We start from the raw sequence: 26146 nt of genomic DNA, 5'->3' as shown, positions 1-26146 counted from the left end.
TCGGTCCCAACACAGAGCCCTGTGGAACACCACTAGTCACTGGCAGCCAACGAGAAAAAGGCTCCCTTTATTCCCACTGTTTGCCTCCTGCCAATCAGCCGCTGCTTTATACATGCTAGAATCTTCCCTGTAATACCATGGGGTAGTAATTTGTTAAGCAACCTCGTGCAGCACCTTGTCAAAGGCCTCTGAAAATCCAAGTACACAATATCAACCGAATCTCATTTGTCTAACATGCTTGTTATTTCTTCAAAGAACTCCAACAGATTTGTCAGGTAAGATTTTCTCTAGTGGAAACCATTCTGACGATGACTGACCTTATCATGTGCTTCCAAGTACCCTGAGACCTCATCCTTAATGACCAAGTCCAACTTCTTTCCAACCACTGAGGTCAAATTAACTAGCTTACCGTTCCTTTCTTTTGACTCTCTCCCTTCTTGAAGAGTGGAGTGACATTTGCAATTTTTCAGTCTTCTGGAACCATATCAGAATCTAGTGATTCTTGAAAGATCATTACTAATGCCTCCACAATCTCTTCAGCCACTTCTTTCAGAACTCTGGGGTGTACACCATCTAGTCCAGATGACCTATCTACCTTCAGACCTTTCAGTTTCCCAGGAACCTTCTCTCTAGCTATGGTAACTTCATACCCCTTGACACCTGAAACTTCAACCGTACCGCTAGTGTCTTCCACAGTGAAGACTGATGCAAAATACTTATTCAGTTCGTCCGCCGTTTCATTGTCCCCCGTTACTACCACTCCAGCGTCGTTTCCCAGTGGTTCGATATCCACTCTCGCCTCGCGAATGCACTTTATATGTCTGAATAAACGTTTGGTGACCTCTTTAATATTATTGGCTAATGTACTTCTGTATTTTATCTTTACCTTCTTTGTGACTGATTTAGTTGCCTGCTATTGTTTTTTTTTTAAAAAGCTTCTGAATCTTCTAACTTTACATTAATTTTTGCTGTGATATGCCCTCTATTTGGCTTTAATTTCTCTTGTTAGCCGCAGTTGTGTCATTTTGCCTTTAGAACACTTCCTCCTCTGATGTATATATCCTGTGTCTCCCGAATTGCTTCCAGAAATTCCAGCTATTGCTGCTCTGCCATCAACCCAATCAGTATTCTTTTCCATCAATTCTGACGAACTCCTCTCTCATGCCTCTAATTCCTTTTCTCCATTGTAATACTGATATATCTGATTTTAGCTTCTGTCTCAAATTTCAGGGTGATTTCGATCATATTATGACCACTTTCCCCTAAGGGTGTCACAATGGCAGGGCATTGGGAGCAAGGGTGGACTCAAATGCAAGACACATCTTGTGAGGTTAATTAAATTTAGTTTATTGTTTGATATCAGGAGAGCTAGGCAGGGGCAGGAGTAGCGAACTGGACAAGGACTGAGGACTACGACTAGGCTGGGACCAAGGGTCTGGGCTAGGACTCGGAATCGGCTTCCAGAACTAGAGGAGACATGAAGAGGCTAGAGTATGGACTCCGAGCCCGAGACTGGGCAAGGACCCAGTACCTGGGTCTTGCCTCGGGCTCGGACCCCAGAACCAGGCATTGACATGACATGGGCTAGGGAGAGCTATGGGAACACAGAGCCTCGGTCTCAGGAGAGCAGGTACATGCAACCACGGACTCACACACAGAACAGAGCCAGAACCCCTCCTTGGGTACAGGACATAGGGCCAGGACTCATGACTCCCCGCGGGGCAACGGCAAGATGGCCTGGCCTACCCCACAAAGGCGAGGACAAGCCCAACACAAATGAACACCAGACAGTACCTACCTAGCTCCAGTGATGGAACTAGACCGACGTGCAGGCGAGGGCGAGAGGCGAGAGGGGCAGACAAGGGGGTAGGACAGAAATCACACACCGCCGGGGCCAGGACGTGGACGTGGTACTTGGACGCCGCCGGGGCCAGGACGTGGACGTGGTACTTGGACGCCGCCGGGGCCAGGACGTGGACGTGGTACTTGGACGCCGCCGGGGCCAGGACGTGGACGTGGTACTTGGACGCCGCCGGGGCCAGGACGTGGACGTGGTACTTGGACGCCGCCGGGGCCAGGACGTGGACGTGGTACTTGGACGCCGCCGGGGCCAGGACGTGGACGTGGTACTTGGACGCCGCCGGGGCCAGGACGTGGACGTGGTACTTGGACGCCGCCGGGGCCAGGACGTGGACGTGGTACTTGGACGCCGCCGGGGCCAGGACGTGGACGTGGTACTTGGACGCCGCCGGGGCCAGGACGTGGACGTGGTACTTGGACGCCGCCGGGGCCAGGACGTGGACGTGGTACTTGGACGCCGCCGGGGCCAGGACGTGGTGCTTGGAACCTCCGGGTAATGCCGAGCTCTCGACTCGGCCCGGGAACAGTAGACAGCGGCTCTTGTTTCTCTCCGGCGGGTTAACTAACGGACCCACCTTGGAAACTTTGCAGGCTCGTTTCAGCGAGGTAACTGGACAGGGTTGCTCCAGTGAGGAAAGGCGAATTACCGACACTCGCTTCGGGCGGAGACAAGGCTTGCTCCGGCCAGATAACATTAGCACACCATAACTTTGAAGACGCTCCCACGCCGACTGGCAGAAAGCCGGAGACTATAAACTACCGGTTCAGCCGAGCGTTAATTGCCTCTAATCACCAAAGTCGAGGGACATGGGAAATCAGGGAATCAACGGTCCGGATCGTAACATAAACAAGCTAAATTTAAAGGGACCCCGATCCGAACCATGACAAAGGGTTCTTTTACCTTAAGCTCTCTAATCAATTACTGTTCATTGCACATCACCCAATCCAGAATAACTGATCCCCTAGTGGTCACAAACGCGAACTGCTCCAAAAAAAGTCTGTTCGGTACTCAAGAAAATACCCCCTCTTGGTATCCAGTACCAAACAGATTTTCCCAATCTACCTGCATATCGAACTCTCCCATGACTATTGTAACATTGCCCTTTTGGTATACATTTTCTATCTCCCATTGTAATTTGTAGGCCACACCCTGACTACTATTTGGGGGTCTGTATACAACATCCATCAGGGTCTTTTTACTCTTGTAATTCATTAGTATCCACAATGATGCAACACCTTCCAACCCTATGTTACCCATTTCTAATGATTTGATTACCCACAGGGCAACACCGCCCCTCTGCCTTCCTGCCTCTCCTTCCGATACAATGTGTATCCTTGGACACGAAGCTTCCAGCTATAATCTTCGTTCAGCCATAATTCGGAGGTGCCTACAACATCATACCTGCCAATCTGTCAGTTATTCCATATACTGCGCACATTCAAATATAACACCTCCAGTCCCGCATTCACCTTTTTCGAATTTGTCCGTCTTTTACGTTGCAACTCATCCAGTTGATGCAATTTTGCCCTATAATCAGCCTCTCCTCACTGCACATTGTCTCTGTTTGTAAACCAGCCACCTCATCTTCAGTCCCCAGCCACATTAGTTTAGACCTTCCCGAAGAACTGTAACCAATCTTCCCACAATGATATTGGTCCCCTCAGGCTCAGGTGTAACCCGTCCCTTTTGTACGGGTCATACCTTCCCCAGAAGAGATCCCAATGATCCATAAATCTGAACCCCTGCCTCCTGTACCAGTCATCAGTCACACATTCACCAGCCAGAACATCCTATTCTTACCTTCACTGGGACGTGGCATGGCCATCAATCCAGAGGTGATGACCCTGGGGGTCCTGTTTCTCAGCATTCTACCTAGCTCCCTAAAATCTCTCTTCAGGGCTTCCTCAGTTTCTCTCCCTGTGTCATTGGTGCCAAAACGCACCCAGGCTTCGGGCTGCACACCCTCGCCCTTGAGAATGCCACGGACCCGGTTCCAGACTACCATGATCCTGGCACCAGGGAAGCAACAGACCATCCGGGCGCCTCCCCCCTGCCCGCAGCTCCTCGTCTCGGTTCCTCTGACGAAGGAATCTCCTGTCAATACTGCCATCCTCTTCAGCTTCCTGCTCTTCTGAGCCACAGCACCAGACTCAGCGCCAGTAGGTTGTGCCCCTCAATTGCATCTGCAGTTGCATACTTACCAGACGGGGAACGGACACAGGGGTACTCTGCGCTGACCGTGCATTTCCCCTCTTCCTACTGCTGGTCACCCACTTACCTGTTTCCTGCAGTCTGGGGGTTACACACACACACATACACACACACACACACACACACACACACACACACACACACAACACACATACACACACACACACACACACACACACACACACACACACACACACACACACACACGGAGTGTTGCAGATCTGAAGGGCCAGGAGGGAGGGATCGTCAATACAGGAGGGGATGATATTGAGGGACTTGAGGGGCCAGGACGGAGGGACTGTCACACCGCTGGAGGGGAAGATACTGAGGGATCGCCCGCTGTATTTTTTCATTGCCACGTTGAGCACGTTTCCAGTCTCCCAGGATCTCTGGGATGTTCAGTGTGCCAGCGCACTAGGAAATCTGTAAGCTGAAATACTTTTATCTTTTAAACCATGTCCCCGGTCATGGCCGGGCTGAAAGTTGCTGAGTCATTGGTTCACCGTCAACCGGAAGCAACGGGAACCCAAACACTTAACAACATTTTCTCTGGCTTGCCGGACACATTCACGCTGAATTTCACGGGAGGAAATTCACAGCAAACGGGTCAGCGATCTGTAACGTAAACAAATCTTCATTCCCGAAGAATATCAAAGGATTTTGCCGATTTACAAAAATGAAAAATCGATCTTTCGCTAAACATTACTAGAAGTTTAAACAAATGTCCCAACAACTCAAACACAAGGTGGTTAAATCCCGAGATCCCATTCCAGACTCGAGCAGATCTTTGGCCATGGAGCTGCGGATTGTTCTCGTCATATTTTCGTTCCTCAGCTCCGCCGCTGCCGCTGAAGGTAATGCCGACGCTCGCCCGCTCCGCTGTTGGGGTTCAGTTGGCAATCGCGTGTCCCAACCACCGATGATGGGTTTTCTTTTAGTCAGGGCAGGAATGAATCGATGAGAGACCCAGTTTATCCAGATAAAACACACAACATGACAGTACAATTCAGTGCAGTACAGGCCTCGAGAGCGCACACCCACCTCAGGTTGAACGCCACCGCACCACAACTGACGTGGGAAAGATTTGACAACCTTGACACCAAGGGTGACTTTCTCTTGCGCTGGTTCTGTGGGCTCTGAGGCTAATGTGCTCCTTCACAAGGGGTGGGGATTGTGGGGATGAATAGGTGTGAGAGGTTCTCCCCCTCTGCTGCTAATCCAGGGACACCAGGAGGAATCTGTGCACCGTGTTCAAGCCCAAACGCATTTCGTGCCCCCACTGCGCTCCCAGTGGCTGGCAGATGCGGTTCCCAGAGGTTGAGAAAAGTAGAAATCTAAACTCTGGGTCTGTGAGCAGCTCGCAATCTTGATCTCTCCTTCTCCATGCCTGTGTCTGTCTCCCATTTCCCCCTCCCTCTCTCTCGCCCCACTTCTCTCTCTTTAGATGGTTCTCTCTCCATCTCCCCCCTTCATTCTCTCTCTCAATCTCTCTCTCTGTCTCTCCCCCTCTCACTCCATCTCTCTCAATCTACCTCTCTCTCCATCTCTTCCCCTGTCTTGTTGGACAGTGGAGCACTGCAGTGGCGGGGCAACCCCAAGAGAGGGTCACACTGCGGGGGGGAGGAGGGTGGTACTGAAGCAGATTCACACTGTGGGAGGGCTGGCACTGAGGGAGGGTCACACTGTGGGAAGGGTGGTACTGAGGGAGGGTCACACAGTGGGAGGGGTGGTACTAAGGGGAAGGTCACACTGTGGGAGGGGTGTTACTGAGGGAGAGTCACACTGTGGGAGGGGTGGTACCGAGGGAGGGTCACACTGTGGAAGGAGTGGTACTGAGCGAGGGTCACACAGTGGGAGGGGTGGTACTAAGGGGAAGGTCACACTGCGGGGGGGGAGGAGGGTGGTACTGAAGCAGATTCACACTGTGGGAGGGCTGGCACTGAGGGAGGGTCACACTGTGGGAAGGGTGGTACTGAGGGAGGGTCACACAGTGGGAGGGGTGGTACCGAGGGAGAGTCACACTGTGGAAGGAGTGGTACTGAGGGAGGGTCACACTAAGGGAGGGCCGGTAGTGAGGGAGGGTCACACTGTGGGAGGGGTGGTACTGAGGGGAAGGTCACACTGTGGGAGGGGTGTTACTGAGGGAGGGTCACACTGTGGGAGGGTTGGTACTGAGGGAGGGTCACACTGTGGGAGGGGTGGTACTGAGGGAGGGTCAAACTGTGTGAGGGATGGTACCGAGGGAGGGTCACACTGTGGGAGGGGTGGTACTAAGGGGAATGTCACACTGTGGAAGGAGTGGTACTGAGGGAGGGTCACACTAAGGGAGGGCCGGTAGTGAGGGAGGGTCACACTGTGGGAGGGGTGGTACTGAGGGGAAGGTCACACTGTGGGAGGGGTGTTACTGAGGGAGGGTCACACTGTGGGAGGGTTGGTACTGAGGGAGGGTCACACTGTGGGAGGGGTGGTACTGAGGGAGGGTCAAACTGTGTGAGGGATGGTACCGAGGGAGGGTCACACTGTGGGAGGGGTGGTACTAAGGGGAATGTCACACTGTGGAAGGGGTGGTACTGAAGGAGGGTCACACTAAGGGAGGGGCGGTAGTGAGGGAGGGTCACACTGTGGGAGGGGTGGTACTGAGGGGAAGGTCACACAGTGGGAGGGGTGTTACTGAGGGAGGGTCACAATGTGGGAGGGGTGGTACTGAGGGAGGGTTACACTGTGGGAGGTGCGGTACTGAGGGAGGGTCACACCGGGAGGGGTGGTGCTGAAGGAGGGTCACACTAAGGGAGGGGCGGTAGTGAGGGAGGTTCACACTGTGGAAGGGGTGATCTGAAGGAGAGTCACACTGTTGGAGGAGTTGTATTAAGGAGAGGTGGTACTGAGGGAGGGTTACACGGAGGGGGTGAGGAATTACATTGAGGGAGGAGTGACACTGAGGGATTACTTCACTGAATTGGAACTTGTGCTGTCTGTTTAACAGAATCCTGTGTCGGTCGCTGTGATCTTGGCTTCCAGTTGGGTACGAAGTGTCAGTGTGACGCGCTGTGCGGTTTCTACTCAAGCTGCTGCTCCGATTACCACTCCGTCTGTATCAAAAGTAAAGTCTGCTCATAGAGCGCGCGCGCACACACACACACACACACACACACACACACACACACACACACACACACACAAACACACACAGAGTCCCACACGCATCATTCTCTGTATACAAACACACACACACACACACACGCACACACGCACACACACAAACACCCCCACCCAAGGTCGAAACTGTTGGAATTCTTTGAGGAGATTACAAGCAGAGTAGATAAAGGGGATGCGGTGGATGTTGTATATTTGGACTTGCAGAAGGTCTTTAACAAGGTGCCACACATGCGGCTGCTTACCAAGTTAAGAGTCCATGGTATTACAGGAAATTTACTAACATGGTTAGAGCGTTGGCTGCTTGGTAAGAGGCAGTGAGTGGGAATATAAGGATATTTCTCAGGTTAGCTGACAGTGACTAGTAGTCTGCAGGGGTTGGAGATGGGACTGCTTCTTTTTATGTTGTATATCGATGATTTAGATGATGAAATAGATGGCTTTGTCGCGAAGTTTGCAGATGATACGAAGATTGGTGGAGGGGTGAGTAGTGTTGAGGAAACAGGAAGGCTGCAGAAGGATTTACACAAATTAGTAGATTGGGAGGAAAGTGGCAAATAAACTACAATGTTGGAAAATGCACGGTCAAGCACTGCGATAGTAGAAATAAATGTGGATTGCTCTCTAAATAGGGAGAAAATCCAGGAATCTGAGATGCAAGGGGACTTGGGAGTCCCTGTACAGAAGACCCTAAAGGTTAACTTGCAGGGCGAGTCTGTGCTGAGGAAGGCAAATGCCATGTTAGCATTCATTTCAAGAAGTCTAGAATACAAGAGCAGGGATGTGATGCTGAGGCACTGGTGAGGCCTCACCTTGAGTATTGTGAACAGTTTCGGGATCCTCATCTTGGAAAAGATGTGCTGGCATTCGATAGGATTCAGAGGAGGTTCGCAAGGATGATTTCAGGAATGAAAGGCTAATCATTCGAGGAAAGTTTGAACGCTCTGGGTCTGTATCCCACCTAGCCAATGGGATACCTGCTCTGAGAATGCGTCGGGAATGGTGTGGAGGGAGCTTCACTCTGTATCTGAACCTGGGAGTGTGTGATGGGACGGTGTGGAGGGAGTTTCACTCTGTGTCTGGCCCCAGGAGTGTGTGATGGGACGGTGTGGAGGGAGCTTCACTCTGTGTCTGACCCCGGGAGAGTGTGATGGGACGGTGTGGAGGGAGCTTCACTCTGTGTCTGACCCTGGGAGTGTGTGATGGGACAGTATGGAGGGAGTTTCACTCAGTGTCTGACCCCGGGAGTGTGTGATGGGACGGTATGTAGGGAGTTTCACTCTCTGTCTGGCCCCGGGAGTGTGTGATGGGACGGTGTGGAGGGAGCTTCACTCTGTGTCTGACCCCGGGAGTGTGTGATGAGACGGAGTGGAGGGAGCTTCACTCTGTGTCTGACCCCGGGAGTGTGTGATGGGACAGTATGGAGGGAGTTTCACTCAGTGTCTGACCCCGGGAGTGTGTGATGGGACGGTATGTAGGGAGTTTCACTCTCTGTCTGGCCCCGGGAGTGTGTGATGGGACGGTGTGGAGGGAGCTTCACTCTGTGTCTGACCCCGGGAGTGTGTGATGAGACGGAGTGGAGGGAGCTTCACTCTGTGTCTGACCCCGGGAGTGTGTGATGGGACAGTGTAGAGGGAGCTACACTCTGTGTCTGACCCCGGGAGTGTGTGATGGGACGGTGTGGAGGGAGCTTCACTTTGTGCTTGTTTTGAGAAAGTCAGGATCAGGTTTATAAAGTAGCTGGTTTGGCGTCATTAACTAACAATGTTTTCTCTGTGGTCAGCCCGCGGGGATGAATTTGCCCTGCCGGACGATGAAATTGATGAAATCTTCGCGAATGAGACGTATTTTTATCCCGATCTGAAACCAGAGCCGAGTTTGGAACCGGAGCCAAACCCGGAATCGGAACCCACTGTAGAACCGGAGCCGAGCCCGGAATCGGAACCCACTGTGGAACCGGAGCCGAGCCCGGAATCGGAACCCACTGTGGATCCGGAGCTGAGCCCGGAATTCGAGCCCAGTGTGGAACCGGAGCCGAGCCCGGAATTCGAGCCCAGTGTGGAACCGGAGCCGAGTACGGAACCGGGGCCGGATCCAGAAACAATGAACGTGTGCATCGGTGATAACCGATTTGATGCGTTCACTGATCTGAAGAATGGATCCATCTTCGCTTTTCAGGGTAAGTCGTTCAGCCCATCGGGTTGTCCCACCGTTGGGATCGATGCGCGACTTGAAGTCTCGCTGCTGTTGACATTGGGCCCACCAGGTGCGGGGGGATCCAAAGGAATCACGCCAGCCACCTGACCAAGTGTCTCTGTCCACGACCCCGATGAGTCTTGTATGCCTTCTTTATCCAATGGCCGTGGGCAGGCGCTGGTCACCCTGCACCGTCTCCCTCAACACACATACACACACAACAGCGAGCGAGTCCTCGCTCCACGGACCCCCGTAACGATCAAATAACTCCCGATGGCTGAATGGTATTGCGAATATTCCCGACCTCACCTCCCGTAGGGTGGTGGTCGGGGGGTTAGAGGTAACCAGGAGTAAAGGAGGAGACCCTAACCTTTGCCCCAGTGTGGTGGGAATTTCACTCTGTGTCAGACTACGGGAGTGTGTTCTATGACCGTGAGGAGGGAGCTTCACTCTGTGTCTGACCCCGGGAGTGTGTGATGGGACGGTGTGGAGGGAGTTTCACTCTGTGTCTGACCCCGGGAGTGTGTGATGGGACGGTGTGGAGGGAGCTTCACTCGGTGTCTGACCCCGGGAGTGTGTGATGGGACGGTGTGGAGGGAGTTTCACTCTGTGTCTGACCCCGGGAGTGTGTGATGGGACGGTGTGGAGGGAGTTTCACTCTGTGTCTGTCCCCGGGAGTGTGTGATGGGACGGTGTGGAGGGAGTTTCACTCTGTGTCTGACCCCGGGAGTGTGTGATGGGACGGTATGGAGGGAGTTTCACTCTGTGTCTGACCCCGGGAGTGTGTGATGGGACGGTGTGGAGGGAGTTTCACTCTGTGTCTGACCCATTACTTTCTTCTCCCCTCAGGGAAGTATTTCTATGAATTGACTGATACAGGTGTAGCTGATGGATATCCGAAGCTGATTCAGGATGTGTGGGGAGTGCAGGGCCCCATCGATGCTGCCTTCACACGAATAAACTGCGAGGGAAAGACGTATCTGTTCAAGGTCCGAGCGGCTGCGGACTGGGGCCAGGCGCGGTCATTTCTCGGGGTTTGACTCTACGTTGCGGCGTTAATTCACATTGATTGAGATCCTTAGTGAGGGGTGTCGAGGCAGCAGACCGATGGGAAGATAAAAAATGTGGGTTACCCACGCACCGTCCCAGACCGATCTGCAGAATTAAGCTATTCGGCCCATCCATCTGTTCTGCCGTTCTATCATATGACCCCTGTCAACCTTATTCTCCTGACTTCTCCCCAGAGTCTTTGACACTAATCAAGAACCTAGCAACCTCCAACTTAAGTATACCCAATGAGTTGGCCTCCACAGCCGTCTGTCGCATCTAATTTCACAGATTCACCACCTCTGTCTGTAAAAAAATCCTGCTCTTGTGGACGTGCCTATACTCAGAGGCCGTGCTCCCCGGTCAAAGACTCTCTCGCTGTTGGAAACTTCCTCTCCACACCCACACTAGGCTTTCAATATTCGGTACAGTACTTTCTATAAGATCCCATTCAATTCTCCCAAACTCCAGTGAGTACAGCCGTTGGCCATTCCATACCTCAGTGTGTGCCTGGAAGGAGCCAGCGGAGGAGAGGATCGAACTGGGAACATAGGCAAAACTTAAAAGGCATTTGATAGGTACTTGGAAGGGAGTGGCTTGGAGGGTTATGGGCCGATCGCAGGCACTTTGGACTAGCAGGGAGGATGCTGAGGCCGACGTGGGACGGCGAGGAAGGAGTTTCACTGCGTCTGATCCTGGGAGTGTCTGATGGGACGCTGTGGAGAGAGCTTCACTCTGTGTCTGACCCCGGGAGTGTGTGATGGGACGGTGTGGAGGGAGTTTCACTCTGTGTCTGACCCCGGGAGTGTGTGATGGGACGGTGTGGAGGGAGTTTCACTCTGTGTCTGACCCCGGGAGTGTGTGATGGGACGGTGTGGGGGGAGTTTCACTCTGTGTCTGACCCCGGGAGTGTGTGATGGGACGGTGTGGAGGGAGCTTCACTCTGTGTCTGACCCCGGGAGTGTGTGATGGGACGGTGTGGAGGAACCTGCAAACTGTGTCTGACTCAGGGAGTGTCAGTGTAGAGACTTGCCTAAATGAGTGGATGAGTTTTGTCTGACGCCATGTCTAGCTATTTGCCCGAGACAGGTGCACTTGATTAACCTGCCTCTCCTTCTCCAGGGTAAGTTTTACTGGCGGTTTGACAATGGCGTCATGGAAGCCGATTTCCCGAGGCTGATCAAGGAAGGTTTTCCCCGAATTCCGGACAACGTTGACGCCGCACTGGCACTGCCGGCATCTGGCGTCCGCGGGAAAGAGGGAGTCTACTTCTTCAAGGGTAAGGCAAGATTTCCCACCCTCTGAGTGCTGTTTAGCTACTGGCCAGATACAGCTGATCTCGGTTCCTGACCAACCCTCTCGTCTGCAGGCCGTAACTATTGGAAGTACGTCTTTAGCAGCCAACCCCGCCAAGAGGAGTGCGAAAGCACATCCATCTCTGACCCCTTTCGGAGATACGCCCAGTTCATGCTTCTCGACTGGGAGGAAGACTTCTTCACCGAGCTCTTTGGATCACCTAGGAGAGGTAACCTTCCACAACGGCTTGTTCTCCTGATCGTGGGCTTCTCCAGCCCACTCCAGTGTGGTGTCCGGTTCTCCAGTGGTGACATTGGTGAGGACAACTTTGGAAGACTGTGTGCATTTCTGGTCACCTACCTGCTGGAAAGTTATTAATAAGATTCAAAGAGTGCAGAGAAAATTTACAAGGATGTTGCCAGAACTTTTGAGGTCCTGAGTGACAGGGAAAAGTGGAATAGTTGAAAAGTAATGCACAAAAAAGGCTGGAGGAACTTAGCAGGTCATGCGACATCTGTGGAGGGGACTAAGCAGTTGACATTTCGGCGCGATAAACCTTCATCAGGACTTATTCCTTGGAGCGTAGGAGAATGAGGAGAGATGTCACAAGTATGCAAAGTTATGAAGGGTATCGATTCGGTAAATGCAAACAGCTTGTTTTTCCATCGAGGTTGGGCGAGACGAGAACTTGAGGTCAGAGGTCAGGGGTGAAAGATGCACTATTGACGGGACACATGAGGGGAAACGTCTCCCAGAGGGAGGAGAGATTGTCGAACGAGCTGCCGGAAGAAATGGGTTAAAATTTGACTATTTAATATTTAAGAGAATACCGGGATCGGAAGGCTTTTGAGGGCAATGGTGGGCGGGTCAATGGGACTAGGCAGATTATGAGCTCGGTCGGCACGGACTAGATGGGCTGAAGGGTGTGTGCCTCTGCTGTAGTGCTCGATGACTGTATGACTCTCTCTGCGTCCTTATTCTTCCCGTTTTAGCTTCAGTTTCGTCCGTCTCACTTTTCCATTTCACTGTTTCACTGCGCTTCATTTCATTACTGGCCATCTTGTACGACCACGAGGTATAGGAGCAAAACCAGGCCACTCGGCCTATTCTGTCTGCTATTCCGTTTGTTCATGGTTAATTTATTATCCCGTTCAACTCCATTTCCTGCCTTTTCCCCGTAACCCGTGACACCGTTACTAATCAAGAACCTATCTACCTCCGCTTTAAATATCCCCAATGACCCGGCTTCCCCAGCCGTCTGTGACAATGAATTCCACAGATTCACCACCCTCTGGCTAATGAAATTCCTCCTAATCTCTGTTCTAAATGGATGACCCGCTATTCTAAGGCTTTAGTCTCTTCTTTAACACGGTAAATTTAAAGACGAGGAAGTAGAGAAAACTGTTTTCTTATCCCACTTTAAAGAAAAAACAACTTTATTTCAAGTATTGTGAAAAATCGCTTTAAAGCACAATAACTAAGAGAAACTAAATGAAATATTCTCAGCCATATCCAGGCTACACCCGCTGGGGTGCCAGTAGACTCACACACCTCTGTGGTCCCCGTGAACACGCTGCTCCACCGGGCAGGGACAAAAGCTCGGAACGTTGCCCGGCAGATAGATAGATAGAGCACTCCGCTACCCGCTTCCCTGACCCACAGATAGATAGATAGAGCACTCCGCTATCCACTTCCCTGACCCACAGACAGCTATCTGACCCAGTCTGGTAACTCTGTTTGTTCACACTTGTCCAAGTGTCCGGCAGCGGCTACACATCTGGCTAAGCATTCTGCTCCAGATACACGTCCATCGGAGTGTCCGGCTGCGCTTACATACCTGGCCCAGTGTCCGGCTCCGTATATGCCTCTGGCCGAGTGTCCGGCTTCAGTTACATACCTGGCCTCTTCCGGAGCCCGGCCAACTACTCTGCCTCCCCTTACAGGTGGTACCTCCGGGCCGTTCCGCACCGGTTTTCACTGGGGTGGGCTTCCTGCCCGGATAGATTCGGCGATGATCGGGAAACTCTTCAGGATCCGTAAGCTGATTGAGCGGCACCACTGGAGGAAGCCGTCCTGGCACGGTAGGAAGAAGCTGCGTCGGCGCGGCAGGAAAGGATGGCCGAACGGCTCGCGGTGGAGGTACTCATCCAGCGACGAAGACGACTCCTACATCTTTATGCCCAGCCAGAGTGTCTACTTCTTCTCCGGAGGTAACGGCTCCACCTCCTCCCCGCGAACTCCCTCTCCCCACTATCTGACACTGGGGCTGCCGCAGATCGATAGACAGTAGAGAACGTAGTCGCCAGCTGGGCGGGGTGCTCGTCACAGCCCGATTCTGGAAGCTGAGGCTTGGCTGACGTTGGAGGAGATTAAAGGGATCAGCAGAACGTCACGGGCCGAAAGGCCTGTGCTGTGTTGCTCTGTGAAACACACACACACAAGGCTGGAGGAACTCAGCAGGCCAGGTAGTATTTATGGAGAGGAATAAACAGCCGACGATTCGGGCCGAGACCCTTCACTAGGACTGGACAGGAAGGGGAAGGAAGTTAGAGGGATGATTGGAAACGCCAGGTGGGCGGGGGAGGGAAAGGAAGAAGAAGCAATCTGTCAGGAAGGGAGAGTGGACCATGGGGAGAGGGGGGGCACTAAAGCGTGGATATAGACAGGCAGGTGAAGCGAAGCCGTAAAAAGTGGGGGAATTGAAGAAGAAGGAAGGGGGAGGGAGAAATTACCATTAGTTTGAGAAATCGATGTTCATGCCATCAGTTCGGAGGCTAACCAGACCGAATATAAAATGTTGTTCCTCCAGCCTGTGAGCGGCCTCATCGTGACAGTCGAGGAGGCTATGGACCGACGTAAAGGCCCTGCGAACGCAGCGATCCTGATAAATATGGGTGGAAGGGAGACCCCAATGATCCGCTTAGCCGTCCCTGCATCCGTTTGTAGGGTCTAGTGGTTAGATGTGTTGCATTTCCGTGCGAGACGGTCAGGCCGCTGTTAGTGACGCGCCTGTACTAAGCAGGGTGTTTCACTGCGATTTCAGGTGACTATTACCGGGTTGACCTGGGGACCAAGACGGTGGCATTTGCTCGGCCCCGGTATCCACGATCCATCGCCAAGTACTGGTTCAAGTGCAAGGACGTTTTCGAGTAACGACGGCCGTGGAAAGCAGCGTCCCAGGCTAAGCCGCAGATTCCGGGAACGTAGCGGGGCAAAGGGTAGGCCGCGGAGGCGTGAGGGGCAAGGAGGTTACTAGCGAGAAAATAAAATGTGAACTATCCTGTCTCCGTGATGGTCATTATCTCCATCTACCGTATCTCGGGCTCAGTGACCGCTGGAACGGGTAACACGTAAAACCGCACAAACTAGGAAACAATCCGGTGGACGGAGTCAGGGGGTCAGAGGTGTGACTGACTTACTGAGGTTTCCCAACGGTTTAAATCTTTAACCACGGCGATGGGGATTCACTATGCTGGGTGCTCTGGAACAGGGCTCACTGGATTGGGAGACAATATACCAGAGGGTCACAGAACACAGAACAGTACAGCACACGATGTTGTGCTGACCTTTGAACCTACTGTAAGATCAATCTAACCCTCCCCTGCCCCCAAAACGTTTTGTTTTTTCAAATAATCCACGTGGCGGGGAGCGTGACTCTATTACAGCTCAATGCGTTTCTCAGTCCCAAGTTCAAATCCCTCCGCTGCCTGTAAGGAGTTTGTACGTTCTCCCGTGATCACATGGGTTTCCTCCGGGTGCTCCGGTTTCCTCCTACATTCCAAAGACGTACTGCTCAATCGGTCCTTTGCCCCATGCTATGGATGAAGGAGCTGAGGGCTTTGTGAGAAAGTTTGTAGGTGATACCGAGATAGGTGGGGGGGGACGGGTAGCGTTGAGGAAACAGGGAGTCTGCAGAAGGATTTTGACAGATTGGGAGAATGGGTGAAGAAGGAATATAGTGTAGGGAGGTGAATGGTCATACACTTTGGTAAAATAATAAAGGTGTAGACTATTTTCTAATGTAAACACGAGAAAAGCTGCAGATGCTGGAAATTCAAGCAACACACACAAAGTGCTGGTAGAACACAGCAGGTCAGGCAGCATCAATAGGAAGAAGTACAGTCGACGTTTCGGGTCGAGACCCTTCGACTTTCAAATCTCTTACTATTTCTTCTTTCCGTTAGTCCTGACGAAGAATCTCGACTCGAAACGTTGATTGTACCTCTTCCCATTGATGCTGCCTGGCCTGCTGCTTTCCACCAGCATTTTGTGTGTGTTGCTAGACTATTTTCTAAACGTGCAGAAAATTCAGAAATCAGAGTTGCAAATGGTCTTGGGAGTCCTGGTACAGTATTCTCTGAAGGTTAAATTACAGGTTGAGTCAGTCGTAAGGAAGCGTTCATTCTGAGAGAAATAGAACGTGAAAGCAAGGATCTGCTCCCAGTGTTTTAAGGTGTTAGTAAGACTACAGTTAGAATATTGCGAGACGCTGGCCGCTGTTTCGAAGGAAGAATGCTCTGACCTCGGAGAGGGTCCGGAGGAGATTCACAAGAATAAAAGGGGAATATTCGCGGGATTAAAACGGGAGAGTTTGATGTCTCCGGGTCTGTAGTCGCTGGAGATCAGAAGAATGATGCGGCGGGGGTCTCATGGAAACCTATCGAATATTGAAAGGCCTCGATAGAGTGGACGTGAAGAAGGTGTTTCCTATAGTGAGGGAGTCTAGGACCAGAGGGCACAGTCTCAGAATAGTAGGGCACCTCTTTAACACAGAAATGAGGAGGAACGAATTCATCCAAAGATGGAGAATCGGTGGAATTCGCCGTGGGAGCCAAGCCAAGGTGGGGACTGTTAGGTTTTTGATCGGTGAGGTGGTTAACGGCTACATGTGGAAGATGAGAGAATGGGACTGAAAACAAAAAGAAAGGCAGCGTGGCGGGGTAGAATCATTGTGTCAAGTGGTCTGATTCTGCTCATTTGACTCGCGGAGTTATGGCACCCACGGTCCTGTCGAAGTTGTTAATGACAAACAGGAGATCCCTATAGCACACGACGGTCACAGGCATCCAGGCTGAAAAATCAACCCTCTGCCACCACTCCTGCTCTTACCACCAATTGTATCCGTTTGGCTAGCCCACCTGGATGCCAGCTCAAAGTACCAAGTGGGACCCTGACAGAGACAACATCTACCATATTGCCCTAATGTACCTTCAATCAAATTGGTGAGGCCCGATTTCACAAAGCCACGCTGACTCTTACTAATCAGTCATTGCCTCTCCAAATGCAGGTACAGTAGGTCCCATCTATCAGAGTCTGTCCCAATAGCAATAGATGTCGGGCTCACTGGTCTGTTAGTTATTTAAGCCCATCACCCCTGGTGGGACACAGCAGCTCACCCGAGTCCACTGTCCAGCACCTCTACTGGGGCACAGGATACTGACAGCAACTCACCGGAGTCCTCTGTCCATAGAATAGTACAGCACAGTACAGGCCCTTCGGCCCACAATGTTGTGCTGACCCTCAAACCCTGCCTCCTATATAACACCCCACCTTAAATTCCTCCATATACCCGTCAAGTAGTCTCTTAAACTTCACGAGTGTATCTGCCTCCACCACTGACTCAGGCAGTGCATTCCACGCACCAACCACTCTCTGAGTAAAAAAACCTTCCTCTAATATCCCCCTTGAACTTCCCACCCCTTACCTTAAAGCCATGTCCTCTTGTATTGAGCAGTGGTGCCCTGGGGAAGAGGCGCTGGCTGTCCACTCTATCTATTCCTCTTAATTATGTTGTATGCCTCTATCATGTCTCATCTCATCCTCCTTCTCTCCAAAGAGTAAAGCCCTAGCTCCCTTAATCTCTGATCACAATCCATACTCTGTAAACCAGACAGCATCCTGGTAAATCTCCTCTGTACCCTTTCCAATGCTTCCACATCCTTCCTATAGTGAGGAGATCAGAACTGGACACAGTACTCCAAGTGTGGCCTACCCAGAGTTTTTTAGAGCTGCATCATTACCTCGCAACTCTTAAACTCTGTCCCTTGACTTATGAAAGCTAACACCCCATAAGCTTTCTTAACTACCCTATCTACCTGTGAGACAACTTTCAGGGATCTGTGGACATGTACCCCCAGATCCCTCTGTTCTTCCACACTACCAAGTATCCTGTCGTTTACTTTGTACTCTGCCTTGGAGTTTGTCCTTCCAAAGTGTACCACCTCACACTTCTCCAGGTTGAACTCCATCTGCCACTTCTCAGCCCACTTCTGCATCCTATCGATGTCTCTCTGCAATCTTTGACAATCCTCTACACTATCTACAACACCACCAACCTTTGTGTCGTCTGCAAACTTGCCAACCCACCCTTCTACCCCAACATCCAGGTCGTTAATAAAAATCACGAAAAGTAGAGGTCCCAGAACAGATCCTTGTGGGACACCACTAGTCACAACCCTCCAATCCGAATGTCCTCCCTCCACCACAGCCCTCTGCCTTTCTGCAGGCAATCCAATTCTGAATCCACCTGGCCAAACTTCCCTGGATCCCATGCCTTCTGACTTTCTGAATAAGCCTACCGTGTGGAACCTTGTCAAATGCCTTACTAAAATCCATATATATCACATCCACTGCACTACCCTCATCTATATGCCTGGTCACCTCCTCAAAGAACTGTATCAGGCTTGTTAAACACGATCTGCCCTTCACAAAGCCATACTGACTGTCCCTGATCAGACCATGATTCTCTAAATACCCATAGATCCTATCTCTAAGATAGAATCACCCCTACTGGAGCACAGGCCACCGATAGCCGCTCACCAGAGTCCCATGTCCTGGGTCAGCCTTTCAAGTTGTCCCCAGTTGTACGCCATTTTTCCTGGTGTCAGCTTCAAGGTCGCGTCGTCAGGAGTTCTTTGGCCGGCTTCTCTTCCGCTTTGCCACGACACCGCCTGCCTGGTGATATTGCTACTTGGCTTTCGGTGCACGTGTTCTACCCATTGTCCCGGATGACGATCGGCCACGTGTCTTTCGGCTTTCACCACACGACTTCATACTTCTTCTAGGCGAAGATTTTCCCTCTTCCAGGGATGAAGTATTTGGAGCTTCTGTTTCCGTTTCTGTAGCTCTGTGTTTCTTTTACGGAATGGGGTTGCTAGTCCCATGCCGAACCCTCCTTCTCTCGCAGCCAGGCTTGGGTCCGTCCATGGTGAAGGTAAACTGGTTATTAATTCCTAGGATTTTCCTTGCAGCCTTTCTTAACAAAAGCACAACCGTGGTCCCCGTGTCACCTCACCATGGTTAACGATGATACAAACATCTCCACACGGCGGCCTAGAAAATTCACCAAATCCTCTACTTCCTCAGGAGCGGAAAGAAATGTGGCATGTCAGTGTCAGAGTTTACCAATTTTTAATCAATGCACCCGAGAGAGCATCCTTTCCAGATGCACGGTCTGGCTCTACCTGTGGTCACAAAATAAAACTGCAGAGTCGCAATGACAGCTCAGCGTATCATCGAAACCGGATCCTTCTCCACCGACTCTGTCTGCACGTCTCCGAGCGGGCGGAATAATCAAACCCCTCCCACCCCGGGTATTTTCACTTCTGCTCTCTCCCTTCAGGCAGGCGATACAAACGCCTGAAAGCGCGGCGCACCAGGATCGAGGGCTTGCGCTGCACTTTTTCGGCAGCCTTCGAGTTCAAGTTTATCGTCATCTGACTGTCAAGGTTCCTCCGGACCGCAGTGCGCCCACGATACGTTTATCACACACCACATCAACAAAACATTTTCGCAAATAAGTTTATAAAATATAATTCAAGGTACATGTAGTGTACAGCACAAGTAAACAGTTTGCTATCCGAGTGACGAGACCTCGGAGGTGATACAGAAATTTCACGGTGAATTTCATGATCAGTAGCCCAAAATCAATAAGATACACCCAAAAGTATTCAGGAAGCAAAATCTTTATTCTCCAGAGTAATCTGCTTACATTGGCAATGGAGCGAATGGCCCCGCATTTGCTCAGACTGAAATTACGTTGTCAGTGGACAGAACGATTGGGTTCCCCCTGTATTCCGAGTTAACACGAGTGGGGATCCGCTTTTCTGTTCCGCTTCCAGCAACGGATTTTTCACCGCATCCAATGACATCATACTGCGGCTGCGCACTCGTTGCGGAGCCTTTGTCCCTGCCGCTGTCCGTGGTTACTGGAGGCAGCCGCTCCCGTCCCTGGGCTGTCCGGAGTCCGGCCGCTGACCCGACAGAATCCACCTTCCAGCCAGGGTTGTCCAAGCTCTCTTCGGGGCCGACTGTCCGGTCCCGGGTGAATGTTAATTCTGACCTGGTCCTTTCGGGTGTCCGTGGATCCCGTCCCGTCCGGTCTCGGTCCTGATCTGGGGTATCAGTGCGTCTTGTCCCGGAGTGTGTGTGTATTCTTTCCGGTCCTCTCCCGGAGTGTCCGTGGGTCCTGCCTCGGGCCTGACCCGGTTTTGTCTCGGGTTTCTACGGCTCCTGCCCCGGACAGGCTGGGTGCTATCCCGCTCCCACGGACCATGCTGAGCCAGAGTCGGCGGAAGAAGCTGGTGAGCCCGCCGGGCCCGGACAGCGGATCGGCGCAGGACCTGCGGGAGGCTCTGTCCGCCCTGCGGAGCGACCGGACGGAGGAAGAAAAGCGCACGCACTTGGCCTACATCCACCATCTGGTGAAGGAGGCCTGGCAACTACCGGGACAGGGCAGGGAAGTGGCCTCAGCCATGTGCCGAGAGATCCGGCTGCAGGGAACCTTGGAGCTGCTGGTGGAGATGATGCAGTCTCGGGGCACTGACACCCGGTATGAGGCGGGCAAACTCCTGGAGCAGGTGCTCATCACGGAGAACCGGTGAGTGGGGCGAGGAAAGGAGTCACAGAGAGAGAGAAAGGTGCTCCCCTCCCACCCCTCCAATTCCCCCTTCTCCTTCTTCCCTTCACCCACCACCCTTCGCATCACACTCCCCCGTCCCCATTCCCACATCACTTCCCCCGCCCACCACCCTTCGCATCCTCTTCCTCTCCGCTCCCTCTTCCTCTCTCCTCCTCTTCCTCTCCCCTCCATTCCCCTCCCCTTCCTCTCCACTTCCCTTCCTTCCCTATGTTTTTATGATATGGACCAATACCATTAAACAAGAGGTTTGTGGACCCTAGATTTCCAGGGATATGGGCCAATGTGCAGGGATATGAAATTGCTCAAGTTCATTCTGTCGGGACCTCGGTAGGTACCATTGAAAGTTCAGAGGAGGAACAAAACTTGGGTTGTTTTCACCTGAACTTCGGACGCTGCGGAGACCAGATGGAAGTTTAAAAATCATGACTGGTACAGAGAGGGTAAGCGGTCAGAATCGCTCTCCCAGGGTCGAAATGTCAAAGACGAGATACGAGAGGCTGTATGGGGTGGCACGACAGCGTAGCGGTTAATGTAACACTTCACAGCGCCAGTGACCCAGGTTCCATTCCTCCGCTGTCTGTAAGGAGTTTGTACGTTCTCCTTGTGACCGCGTGGGTTTCCTCCCACACTCCAAACGGTTAAGATTAAGATTATCAGCTTGATTTGTCACATACTTGCACGTTGAAACATCCAGTGAAATGCAGCAATTGCATCATCAAATCAGCAAAGATTTGCTGGGGCAGCCCACAAGTATCCAGGCTTCCGACTCCAACATAGCCTGTCCACACCTCACTAACCCAGGGGTTCCCTGTCCACACCTCACTAACCCAGGGGTTCCCTGTCTGCAACTCACTGACCCAGGGGTTCCCTGTCCACACCTCACTGACCCAGGGGTTCCCTGTCTGCAACTCACTGACCCAGGGGTTCCCAATATGGCCTGTCCACAACTCACTGACCCAGGGGTTCCCAACATAGCCTGTCCACACCTCACTGACCCAGGGGTTCCCTGTCTGCAACTCACTGACCCAGGGGTTCCCAATATGGCCTGTCCACAACTCACTGACCCAGGGGTTCCCAACATAGCCTGTCCACACCTCACTAACCCAGGGGTTCCCTGTCTGCAACTCACTGACCCAGGGGTTCCCAATATGGCCTGTCCACAACTCACTGACCCAGGGGTTCCCAACATAGCCTGTCCACACCTCACTGACCCAGGGGTTCCCTGTCTGCAACTCACTGACCCAGGGGTTCCCTGTCCACACCTCACTGACCCAGGGGTTCCCTGTCTGCAACTCACTGACCCAGGGGTTCCCAATATGGCCTGTCCACAACTCACTGACCCAGGGGTTCCCAACATAGCCTGTCCACACCTCACTGACCCAGGGGTTCCCTGTCTGCAACTCACTGACCCAGGGGTTCCCAATATGGCCTGTCCACAACTCACTGACCCAGGGGTTCCCAACATAGCCTGTCCACACCTCACTAACCCAGGGGTTCCCTGTCTGCAACTCACTGACCCAGGGGTTCCCAATATGGCCTGTCCACAACTCACTGACCCAGGGGTTCCCAACATAGCGTGTCCACACCTCACTGACCCAGGGGTTCCCTGTCTGCAACTCACTGACCCAGGGGTTCCCTGTCCACACCTCACTAACCCAGGGGCTCCCTGTCCGCAACTCACTGACCCAGGGGTTCTCAACATAGCCTGTCCACAACTCACTGACCCAGGGGTTCCCTGTCCACACCTCACTGACCCAGGGGTTCCCTGTCCACAACTCACTGACCCAGGGGTTCCCTGTCTGCAACTCACTGACCCAGGGGTTCCCTGTCCACACCTCACTGACCCAGGGGTTCCCTGTCCACAACTCACTGACCCAGGGGTTCCCAACATAGCCTGTCCACAACTCACTGACCCAGGGGTTCCCTGTCCACAACCCACTGACCCCGGGGTTCCCAACCTTTCTTACACCATGGACCCCGATCAATAACCAGGGGGTCCGTGAGCAGCAGGTTGGGAACCCCTACTCTAACCCTAAACCATACCACTATGGAATATGTGAGGAAACTGGAGCACCCGGAGAAAACCATGACTAAGGTTACCCATGTTCTTGTAAAGTTGATCAATCTCACAGTGCAGTGTGACCCTTCCCCAGTAACACCCCTCTCACAGTGTGACCCTCCCTCGGTACCAGCCCCTCACAGTGTGAACCCCTCAGTACCACCCCTCCCACAGTGTGACCCTCCCTCATTACCACCCCTCCCACAGTGTGACTCTCCCTCAGTACCATACCTCCCTCGGGACCACACCTCCCACAGTGTGACCCTCCCTCAGTATCACCCCTCCCACAGTTTGACCCTCCCACAGCGTGACCCTCCATCAGTACCACCCCTCCCACAGTGTGACTCTCCCTCAGTACCACCACTCCCTCAGTGTGACCCTCTCTCAGTATCACCCCTCCCACAGTGTGGCCCTTTCTCAGTACTACCCCTCCCACAGTGTGACCCTCTCTCAGTACCACCCCTCCCACAGCGTGACCCTACCTCAGTACCACACCCCTCCCACAGCGTGACCCTCCCTCACTACCACCCCCCACAGTGTCACTCCCCCCAGTACCACCCCTCCCAAAGTGTGACTCTCCCTCAGTACCACCCCTCCCACAGTGTGACCCTCCCTCAATACCACCCCTCCCACAGTGTGACCCTCCCTCAATACCACCCCTCCCACAGTGTGACCCTCCCTCAGTACCACCCCTTCCACAGTGTGACCCTCCCTCAGTAACACCCCTCCCACAGCGTGACCCTCCGTCAGTACCACCCCTCCCACAGTGTGTCCCTCCGTCAGTACCACCCCTCCCACAGTGTGACCCTCCCTCAGTACCACCCCTCCCACAGTGTGACCCTCCCTCAGTATCACCACTCCCTCAGTACCACCCCTCCCACAGTGTGACCCTCCCTCAGTACCACCCCTCCCACAGTGTGACCCTCCCTCAGTATCACCCCTCCCACAGTGTGACTCTCCCTCAGTACCACCCCTCCCACAGTGTGACCCTCCCTCAGAAACGTCCCTCCCACAGTGTGGCCCTTTCTCAGTACCACCCCACCCTCAGTACCACCCCTCCCACAGCGTGACCCTCCGTCAGTCCCACCCCTCCCAAAGTGTGACTCTCCCTCAGTACCACCCCTCCCACAGTGTGACTCCCCCCAGTACCACCCCTCCCAAAGTGTGACTCTCCCTCAGTACCACCCCTCCCACAGTGTGACCCTCCCTCAATACCACGCCTCCCACAGTGAGACCCTCCCTCAGTAACGCCCCTCCCACAGCGTGACCCTCCGTCAGTACCACCCCTCCCACAGTGTGACTCCCTCAGTACCACCACTCCCTCAGTGTGACCCTCCCTCAGTATCACCCCTCCCACTGTGTGACCCTCCCTCAGTACCACCCCTCCCACAGTGTGACCCTCCCTCAGTACCACCCCCCCTCAGTGTGACCCTCCCTCAGTACCACCCCTCCCAGTGTGACCCTCCCCCAGTACCACTTCTCCCACAGTGTGACCCTCCCTCAGTACCACCCCTCCCAGTGTGACCCTCCCTCAGTACCACCCCTCCCACAATGTGACTCCCCTCAGTACCACCACTCCCTCAGTGTACCCTCCCTCAATACCACCTCTCCCACAGTGTGACCCTCCCTCAGTACCACCCCTCCCACAGCGTGACCCTCCTTGAATATTGAACCTCCCTCATTATAAGAAGGATGTGGAAGCTTTGGAGAGGGTGCAGATGAGATCGACCAGGATGCTGCCTGGTTTAGAAAGCATGTCTTATGAGGATAGGTTGAGTGTGCCAGGGCTTTTCTCTCTCGAGTGAAGGAGGACGATTAATGACTTGAGAGAGTGGTACAGGATGATAAGAGACATATATCAAGTGGACAGCCAGAGCCTTTTTCCTAGGGTAGGAATGACTAATACCTGGGGGGTAATTTTAAGGTGGTTGTAGGAAAGCAGACGGATGACAGAGGTAGTGTTTTTTTGACACACAGTGATGGCTGTGTGGAGTTTGCTGCAAGGGTAATAGTAGAGGCAGATAGTTTAGGAACTTTTAAGAAACTCTTAGATAGGTACATGGATGAGGGAAAATTGGAGGGCTCTGTGGGAAGGGAGGTTTAGATTGATCTTGGAGTAAGTTAAGACATTGCCACAACATTCATAGGGAATGCTCTCAATACAGATGGCATCTTAAGAATCTCCTCTGCACCCTCTCTAAAGTTTCCACATTCTTCCTACAATGAAGGGATCAGAACTGAGTGCAATACTTCACGTGTGATCACACAGCACCCTGATTTGGGAAGCTGTCACCATTGCTTCGTCACTGATTCTAACCTCTGAAACTACCTCCCCAGCAGCTGAGTGAGAACACCTTCACCATAAAGGCTACAGTGGACCAGAACTGAACTCAATACTCCAAGTGTGGTCTACCCAGAGATTTATTGAGCTGCAATACTACCTTGCGGCTCCTGAACTTAATTCCAGTGAGTAATGAAGAACCATACACCGAACATTACTTTAATCACCCTATCGATCCAAGCAACACACAAAATGCTTTAGGAACTCAGCAGGCCAGGCAGCAGCTATGGAAAAAAGGACTCTTTTCCATAGATGCTGCCTGGCCTGCTGGGTTCCTCCAGCATTTTGTGTATGGCTCGGATCTCCAGCATCTGCAGGTTTTCTCTTGTCTATCAACTTGCACGGTGCCTTTGATGGATTTATGGACGTGGACCACAGGCGGTACAGCAGGCAGTGAAGAAAGCTAATGGCATGCTGGCCTTCATAACAAGGGGAGTTGAGTATAGGAGCAAAGAGGTCCTTCTGCAGCTGTACAGGGCCCTGGTGAGACCACACCTGGAGTACTGTGTGCAGTTTTGGTCTCCAAATTTGAGGAAGGACGTTCTTGCTATTGAAGGAGTGCAGCGTAGGTTCACAAGGTTAATTCCCGGGATGGTGGGACTGTCATATGTTGAAAGATTGGAGTGACTGGGCTTGTATACTCTTGAATTTAGAAGGCTGAGAGGGGATCTTATTGAAACATATAAGATTATTAAGGGATTGGACACGCTGGAGGCAGGAAGCATGTTCCCGCTGATGGATGAGTCCAGAACCAGAGGCCACAGTTTAAGAATAAGGGGTAGGCCATCTAGAACGGAGTTGAGGAAAAACTTTTTCACCCAGAGAGTGGTGGATATATGGAATGCTCTGCCGCAGAAGGCTGTGGAGGCCAAGTCTCTGGATGCCTTCAAGAAAGAGATGGATAGAGCTCTTAAAGATAGTGGAATCAAAGGTTATGGGGATAAGGAAGGAACTGGATACTGATTGTGGACGATCAGCCATGATCACAGTGAATGGCGGTGCTGGCTCGAAGGGCCGAATGGCCTACTCCTGCACCTATTGTCTATTGTCTATTGACCGTAA

The 26146-nt window shown here is 52.5% G+C and overlaps 2 protein-coding genes across 5 annotated transcripts in view; both read left to right on the top strand.

Annotated features, from left to right (window-relative positions):
* The first annotated feature begins 4847 nt into the window (after positions 1-4847).
* On the top strand, positions 4848-15049 carry LOC140187529 (vitronectin-like). 2 transcript variants are annotated; one of them, XM_072242889.1, is made up of 8 exons: positions 4848-4926; positions 7056-7172; positions 9009-9404; positions 10271-10410; positions 11591-11747; positions 11838-11993; positions 13708-13974; positions 14808-15049. In XM_072242889.1, the coding sequence occupies exons 1-8, from the start codon at positions 4866-4868 to the stop codon at positions 14915-14917; spliced, it is 1404 nt and encodes a 467-aa protein (XP_072098990.1). In that variant the 5' UTR covers positions 4848-4865; the 3' UTR covers positions 14918-15049. The 2 variants fall into 2 exon arrangements, with proteins under 2 accessions (XP_072098990.1, XP_072098991.1); XM_072242890.1 differs by having other exon boundaries at positions 4851-4926; positions 7056-7094.
* Positions 15050-19945: 4896 nt separating this feature from the next.
* Positions 19946-26146, top strand: part of sarm1 (sterile alpha and TIR motif containing 1) — a 29769-nt gene continuing 23568 nt past the window's right edge. For all 3 annotated transcript variants that reach the window (XM_072242819.1, XM_072242818.1, XM_072242817.1), the window contains exon 1: positions 19946-20642. In XM_072242819.1, coding sequence (XP_072098920.1) covers positions 20092-20642 — 551 coding nt within the window. In that variant the 5' untranslated portion in view covers positions 19946-20091. The remainder of the gene's footprint in view (positions 20643-26146) is intronic.

The sequence above is a fragment of the Mobula birostris genome, chromosome 25 (genome assembly GCF_030028105.1).
Source record: "Mobula birostris isolate sMobBir1 chromosome 25, sMobBir1.hap1, whole genome shotgun sequence".
In the NCBI taxonomy this organism is placed as follows: domain Eukaryota; kingdom Metazoa; phylum Chordata; class Chondrichthyes; order Myliobatiformes; family Myliobatidae; genus Mobula; species Mobula birostris.
This window is presented reverse-complemented; position numbering and strand designations above follow the sequence as displayed.